This window comes from Symphalangus syndactylus, chromosome 18 (assembly GCF_028878055.3).
Source record: "Symphalangus syndactylus isolate Jambi chromosome 18, NHGRI_mSymSyn1-v2.1_pri, whole genome shotgun sequence".
In the NCBI taxonomy this organism is placed as follows: domain Eukaryota; kingdom Metazoa; phylum Chordata; class Mammalia; order Primates; family Hylobatidae; genus Symphalangus; species Symphalangus syndactylus.
Window position 1 is genome coordinate 14,527,234 of NC_072440.2, and position 7,788 is coordinate 14,535,021.

Sequence of the window (7,788 nt, forward strand, 5' to 3'; positions counted from 1 at the left end):
AGGCACTGCTGCAGGAGAGGCGTTCCTGCCTCGCACACCTCGAAACCAGACTTGCCAGCTTGCCCCAGGTCACAAGGTCTCTGGGATAGCACTGGGCTTGGGGCCCTGCTCTGTCTAGGCCACTCTCCTTCCCCAGGGCGGGAGGCTGAGGTCAGCAGCAGCTTTGTTCCCAGAAGCCTTTGGTGAGGTACAGACAGGAGAAGGTCTCCAGCCCACTGGCTGCTTTGCTCTGCCTGGTTCTTCCAGAGGGGTTGCCCAGAGCTGTAGTTCTTGGAAGAGGACAGGTGTGCTGGGCAGGGGGGCGCCCTTGGCACAGGTCCAGGGGCAGTCTTGCCCGGCCGTTGTCCAGGAGAGACGCCACCCACAGCCAGAATCCTGCTCTGCTGCTCTCGTAACCTTGGGTGTGTCTCTTTTCCTCTCGAAGCCTCGGTGTTCTCATCTAGAAACAGGGCACGAGGATACCTGCCCCTTCAGTATTTGGGAGGCTCTGAGGAATCCGGGGCTTGGCCCTCAGGAGGATTCCCAGGTGGCAGCTGCCGTAGTTGCTGTTGACCTACTTGGAAAGCAGACGCACGGGAATGTAAACGATGCATTACCGCAGGCATGCCTGAGATGAGGGAGTGTGCGTTTGTTATACTTTTGAGAAAGATCTGAACCATGCACATCTCCAGGTGGTCAGATGTTGGTTTTCTTTCTCTTCTGTATATCTTTTTTGCGGGGGGAGGTATCTTCTGCAATGAATGTGTTTTGCAAGCCAAAGACAGCATGTGCTATTTTTTGCAAAGATGGGTGAGAATTCCAGGCAGGGGCCTCTCTTGTCTTTGGAATGAGGTGGTTTATATTTCTGAGTTTGTTTCCGAGATAAAGGGCCTGGTTCTTCTCCCTGGTCCTAAATTACCCCCTGGGACTCTGACAAAATGTGTGTGTGAAAGTCCTTACGAAGATGTGACCTGAGCTCTGGGCTGGACAAACCCAGGTGCCACCTCCAGCCACAGCCTGACGACTGAGTGACCACAGGTCACTAGACCTGCCTGAGCCTTGGTTTTCCCATCTGTCCAGTAGGAGTGGCTGTGAGGGGTGTGAAAGTCCCTGGTGCCTTAGCAGCTGGGCAGCCCTGGGGTTCAGGGGAGGGGTGTGCTAGGGTCACATAGGGTCAGCAGCAGGGCTGGCCCCTGGGGACTGCCACCTGTGCGCCTGCTATTACCTGTCTCCTTCTCCGGCGGGGTCGTCTGGAGCCAGTGTGTGACACATGCCGACTCTGTGTATTGTGGTTGCTGCTGTTTGTTTCTTTTATCTTTTAAAAACCTTCCCCGGCTTGTGGGAACACCGTCTGGAGCCCAGCAGCTGCCAGGACTTTGGTGGATGTCGGAGCCGTGACGAGGAGGCTGACGGGGCTCCCGAAGTCTCAGTCCCAGCTCATCCTGCTCCTCAGATTATTGTTGGCATGGGGAGGAGGGAGGAGATGGGCCAAGTTCCCTCTGGCTGGAACGCCCTTCCCCCCCTTCTTCACCTGGCGAACTCCTACTCGTCCTTCAAGACCCAGCTCCAGCGGCGTCTCCTCCAGGAAGCCTTCCCTGATTTCCCAGGCTGTGGATCCCTTTTGCCTCTGTGCTTCGTGTATCCTGTGCTTCTCTTTCTGTCTCCACAGCCAGCATGCTGTCTATGGTTGTCACTCTGAGTCTGTCACCCCAGCAGACTGTGAGCTCCTTGAGGGCAGGGACCTGCAGTGTGCCTGTCTGTCCTTAGCGCTGTGCCTGCCTGGCCCTGAGTGGGTGTGAATGTTCGGTGAACAGAACCAAACATGATTGGAAGTGGGGAGAAGACAGAGGCATAGAGCCATTTAGCACAGTATTTCCTGTGAAGGGTGCCGGGAATGAGAGGGATGGGGCCATGTCAGCCTTGAGAAGTAGGATGAGGAGCCTGGCCCTGGGGGACAGAAGACGGGGCTGCTGCCGTCCTGCCTGGTGATCACAGGCAAGCCAGGGTCTCGGTCCCTGCCTTAGTTTCCCCCTCTGTCAGATGGGCTGACGCTAGCCCCTGTGTCACGGAGCTGGAGGCTCAGTGGGTCCGTGTTGGGGCCGGTGCTCACTCGGCGTCAGCAGCTGTTGTTACTTTGTGCTTGAACACCCCCTACCCACTGTTTGAGGCCCAGAGGAGGGGGGGGGTCTTCCGCCATTTGCGGCAGCAGCCTGGCCCCTCCTCGGGCAGCACTGGTGGCCAGGTGTCCTACTGGTCCCTGGGCTGGAACGCATCTTCCGGTCTCTAGGCCCCACCTAGCACGGGCCGGCTGGGGCTGGGTCCTCCTGGCCGAGCGGCCTCTTCCCTGGGCTGTGTCGGGTTGTTTGAGGGCGGGAGAGGAGGGGCGTTGGGACCCCTGGGTAGGGGGCTGTTCTGCTACTCTGGTGACTTTGGCTGCTTGTTCCCAGGTGACCTCCTTCAGCACGCCCCCCACCCCAGAACGGAACAACCGGCCCGCCTTCTTCTCCCCATCCCTCAAGAGGAAGGTGCCCCGGAACCGGATCGCTGAGATGAAGAAGTCGCACTCGGCCAATGACAGCGAGGAGTTCTTCCGGGAGGACGACGGTGGAGGTGACCCCCCACTCCGTGCCCTAGGGCCCCCGCGCCCTTCAGTCTCCTCTTGATCCAGACCAGTCATTCATTCATTCATTTGTTCATTCAGCAACACTTAGAGAGTGGGTGCCATGTGCCAGGCAGCCCTCTAGGAGCTGAGGGTAGAGCTGGGGACAGACAGAAATGGCTGCCTCCGGGGGTCCCGTCCTGGTGGGCTCAGGCGTCTCCTTGGCAGAGTGCTTGGAGCACAGGTGTGCAGCAGTTGGTCAGTTTCAGGGGATTTCCCACCTTTCTAAGGCCTTTCGGCTTAAGGAAGAAAGCGGATGGGTGATCTGATGGCTCTGCACACACGGGGTGTGGAGGGAGAGAGGAGGGCTCCCCTCCCTTGTGCTGCCTTGGGCCAGCTCGCCCTCAGGGTGAGGCCTGGCCCTCCTGGCTCTGTGCAGCCTCCCAGGACCATGTGTTCTGTGGTGACAGAGTTGCCACTCGTGCAGCCTACCCCTGGCCTCCCTGTGCCCCTGTCCCCTGGATTCCGGGTGTCTGTATCTGGGTGTTCCCATGCCCCTTAGTCCTGCCCAGGCGCAGTCTGCACTCTCTCCTGAGCACCTGTGCCTGCTCCCTGTCCTCGCTCAGTGACCTTCCAGAATACAGGAGTCATTTCCCAGAGTCCCCAGGGAGGCCTCTGAGGGGTTTTACGCAAGGGAGTGACACAGTCAGATTAGCATATTTAAAATGCCACTCAGCAGTCCCTGTGGGAAATGGCTCCTTGGGGACAGGGGTGGCCGTCACAGACAGGTTGGGAGGTTCTGCCGTGCTCTGCTGGCATGGACCACGTGCCTTCCTCACTGTCATCCTCAGGACCCAGCGGGCGCCTGGCTCCACACTGTGTGTGTGTGTCTGTTGAGCGTATGGAGGTGAAGGATTGGCCAGGCACAGTGGCTCACGTCTGTAATCCCAGCAGTTAGCAAGGCCAAGGCGGGTGGATCACCTGAGGTCAGGAGTTCGAGACCAGCCTGGCCAACATGGTGAAACCCTGTCTCTACTAAAAATACAAAAAAATAAGCCAGGCATGGTGGTGGGCACCTATAATCCCAGCTACTTGGGAGGCTGAGGCAGGAGAATCTCTTGAACCTGGGAGGCGGAGGTTGTGGTGAGCCGAGATCGTGCCACTGCACTCAAGCCTGGGCAAGAGTGAGATTGCATCTCAAAAAAAAAAAAAAAAAAAGACGTGAAAGATTCGCTGACAACTCCCACCGAGCACCTCCCCCAGCAGGGAGTTGGGGCTGCAGCACTGATCAGAAGAGGTGGCAGTCTGTCCTGACCACTGGGACCAAGAAGCAGAGGTCCCACCTGCTCAAGGCCCTGGCCCAGGTCAGGGACTCCAGCACTGGCCTCGACCTGCTCTTGTGTGAACTTGGGCAAGCCCCTTCCCCACCTGGGCCCGTTCCCGAATCAGTAAGAAGTACTGATCACTGCCCTAGTCTGCCTCTCTGAGGCAGGTTCCCCCAGCCTGGACCGCAAGACTGGGTGACGGTGCAGGTCGGCTCAACCTTGCTGCTCCCATGTTCTGCAGGTGGCGGTGCCTAGTTCCAGGGACAGGGCCCGGAGAAGCAGAGAATTACACACTCTGTGTGCCAGACCCCCCGGAGGAGACTGAGCTTGAGACAGAGAAGGGAGAGTTGAGGGGGTGCCCAAAGAAGTCTTCCTGGAGGTGGAGGCCTGGGTCTGGGCCAGAGGAAGCAGGGAGGGGTGTCATAGGCGAGGAGGCAGCAGCTCTGGAGTGCATGGGTGCTGGTGTGGGGGTGTTGGTAAGGAGCATCCCGGCCTCAGCAGAGTGCAGCCTCAGCCTGGACTGGCAGCTGGCCTCCTGCTGCTCCCCCTGTGTCCCATGCTGTGGGCCTTGACCTGGCCTTCTTTCCTCCAGCCGATCTGCACAATGCAACCAACCTGCGGTCTCGGTCCCTGTCGGGCACAGGACGGTCCCTGGTCGGGTCCTGGCTGAAGCTGAACAGAGCAGATGGCAACTTCCTTCTCTATGCACACTTAACCTACGTCACTTTGCCGCTGCATCGGATTTTAACAGGTAATGCTGGCTGATGTGGGGAAGCAGCCGCACCTCCTCACAGCCCGCTCTGCCTCCAGGGCCTTGCGAGGCACCCGCAGTCATCCCGCCCCGTCCTGTCGGTTGGTTGGGTTTGGGTGGAGCCGTAGCTTTCCCAGAGCTGAGGTCCTCCCTTTTTTCACCTTTCTGGCGCACCTGCTGTCCCCTCTTGAGTGGCCACAGATGCCCGGGTGTGTGTTACTCACGGGCGAGGGGAGGCTCTCAGGCTACCTCGCCGACCCAGGCCTGCAGCAGCTGTGACAGGCGATGGCTCTGGCCCCCACACCAGCTTGTACCTGAGGCCCTGCAGGGTGTGCCGTTGCCGCGAGCCCACTTCCCAGTCCTGCGGGGTAGGGATGGTGGAGACACGTCTCTGCAGTCTGTGAGGCCTGGAGAGGAGATGCATGAGTGGCTGAGGCGGGCTTCCTTCAGAAGTGGCACTGCCGTGGCCATAGCAGTCACCGCTGTGGAGGGTTACTGTTTCACCTGCTTCCCTCCTGCCGGCCCTAGACATCCTGGAAGTTCGGCAGAAGCCCATCCTGATGACCTAGCCGCGTGCGGAGCCTGCGCAGAGCCCTGGCCGGGCCCAGCCCTGGGAGTGCTGCCAAGTGCCTACCTGTCCACCGCCACCGGGGTCTTCTGTGACACGCCAGTGCTGGAGCCGCAGCCAGGCGAGGCCACTTGACTCCCGGGGCCAGGGCCGACTCCACGAACACCAGCCCAAACTGAAGTGCCTCTTCCCTCCCCTGCTGGCTCTGCTCCGCCCTGTGCCCCCCGCCCATCGCCCCCCACCCATCTCTGGAGAGCCCTCTGCACCCAAAGAGGAGTAGAGATGCCGAGCGGCCATGAGAGAGAGCGGGAGGAGCAGCTGATGCCCAGAGCGGGGCCAGACCGGCGCATCTATGTTCACATCCCCCCAGCAGCAGGCGGAACCACCCAGCCAGGGCACTCAGCGAATCAGACTGTCCACGCCTTATTGAGGAAAGCCGGTGGAAGATTCTGGAATGCCGTGCGGATGAACTTCAGCACCCGAGTCAGTCCCAGCTCATTCTCCCCAGTTTACCACTTTGTTCTAATAGGAGATGGGAACACAAGAAGTTTGATGGCTTTGCCCTGGGCTGGGAATACCTCACCCACGCCCAGTTCCAGAAAGGCCTCCAGCTGAGCAGACGGCTCTGATCCCGCCAGAACGGCCTTTTGCTTCCAGCCAAAGAACACCGCCAACACCTCCAACCTGGGACATCCCATGCTGGGCCTCGGACGGAGGGACCTCCAGAATTTGGATTCTGAGGGTAGTCGGGAGGCCTCGGTAGCCAGGCAGAACAGGACATCTGCCAAAGGGTGTCTGCTGTCGGGTGGGGCTGGCATCCTCCCGGGAAGGTTCTAGGTGGGACCCTGTCTTTTGGGGGCGGGGGTGTCTTTTCATCTTCCCTGGTTTCCTAGAGCTCACTTCCTTTGACGGCGTGTGCTGGTCCCATCTCAGACCAGCTCACTGAGGCAGAGGAGTTGCTCAGAGGCTCACATGGGCACCCCCATCGGTTCGTGTGAGCAGCTGCTCAGCCCCAGGCCTGCCCTCGGCCTGGTCCAGCATGAAGGCGTTTCCATCTGCAAGGATGCACGGTACCCTCCCCAAGAGCAGAACTGTCCCCTCCCCAGCTGGGAGTAAACTGGAAGCTGGGTCTCTGTTGCTATGTGTTTTTGTGTGAAGTTCCCAGGAATATTTGAGGGGTTCCAGTCATGTGTTTAGGGATCTTCTCTGTGGGGGGAAAAGGAAGAGGAGGGGCTTGTTCTCCCATCTGATTATTCTTTGGGCTCCGGGAACAGGGGACTACTTTGGGGCTTTCTCCAGACTTTTGTATGTTATTATTAAAAGCGAGCTATTGCATTTCATTCTGCCTCAGTTTGCCCACCTGTGAGATGGGGCTGATACCACCTACCTCACTGAAGCCTCCAGGGTTCAAGTGTGTGGCTGGGTCAGGGTGCGGTCACCCGTCATTCTGCATAGGTCGGGTGGGATGTTAGACTCCTGGGATGCCCTCCTCCCCCTCGCCCTTTGTAATAACCTAGTCCGAGACCGTGGCTTGGTGGGGGATGTGAACTTTCTCTCTCCTCCAGCAGTGTCCGCTCAGGCCTGACAGCTCAGCTCTGCACGATTTCATGTTCCAAACCCATGTCTTAGGGCAGCACAGTGTCAGGTCATGTCATGCCCCAAAGTGTGGGGACAGAGCCTCAGGGAGCCCCAGGCGTGGCCCAGCCCCATTTGAGTGCTCTCCGGGGATGCCAAATGCTGCTTCCAAGTTTGTGTTCATGTGGCTAAAATACACCCATTTCTTCAGGAACTCTTCCCCTGGTTGTTCTGGGGATCTTGGGAGAAACACAGCCCTGACAGCTCGTCTGTGGGAAGATGAGGCAGTCCAGGTCGTGAGCAGCACAGCGGCCCGCCCTCTGTTCTCAGAGGTGAGGGGCCGGAGAAGGTTGTCTCCCCTGGGGCCAGCATTTGGCCAAGCTCGGAGGCTTGGCCAGCACTCCTGGATGGCTCAGAGCAAGCCGGGCTCCTCGTCTGTAAGATGGCGAAAATGCTGCCTGCCTCACAGGGTGACCATGAGGACCAGTCACAGTGATGTGTGAAAGGGCTCGCTGGTCACAGAAACGTGTGCAAACCATGCTATTTTAGAGATCCGCCCTCAATTTGTAAGGCATGTGAACAGGGCACACGGTGGGCTGGCGGTTTCATAGCTGACACATAGCGCCTACCATGTGTAGCTGCCTGTCTGACCCCATCTTACAGATGAGGAAACCAGCACACAGGCACCAAGGAACTGTCCAGAACAAACAGCAGGGGCCGGCGATGGGAGTCCAACCGAGGCATGCGGCCTGGCCTGCATGCTGAGCCACACGGTGCTGCCCGGACAGATGGACAGACACTCGGTGGAGTCTGCCTTTCTCAGGCCCTAAATCCCTCTCCAGAGGGTACTTGCGATGCCGAATTTAAAACTTGCTCAGAGCCACTTAGCCACTTGAGAACTAGACAGTAAGGTGTTACTCCCAGGTTTGTTTTTCCAAAGTAACAAATGACATGTGGAATAAAGTAATAGAGTAACAAGTAGCAGGGCCAC

The 7,788-nt window shown here is 58.7% G+C and overlaps 1 protein-coding gene across 4 annotated transcripts in view; it reads left to right on the top strand.

Moving 5' to 3' along the window:
• Positions 1-6,562, top strand: part of KIAA0930 (KIAA0930 ortholog) — a 41,843-nt gene extending 35,281 nt beyond the window's left edge. For all 4 annotated transcript variants that reach the window (XM_055254130.2, XM_055254129.2, XM_063622971.1 and 1 more), the window contains 3 exons: positions 2,427-2,589; positions 4,496-4,654; positions 5,183-6,562. In XM_055254130.2, coding sequence (XP_055110105.1) covers positions 2,427-2,589; positions 4,496-4,654; positions 5,183-5,223 — 363 coding nt within the window. In that variant the 3' untranslated portion in view covers positions 5,224-6,562. The remainder of the gene's footprint in view (positions 1-2,426; positions 2,590-4,495; positions 4,655-5,182) is intronic.
• Positions 6,563-7,788: the final 1,226 nt, after the last annotated feature.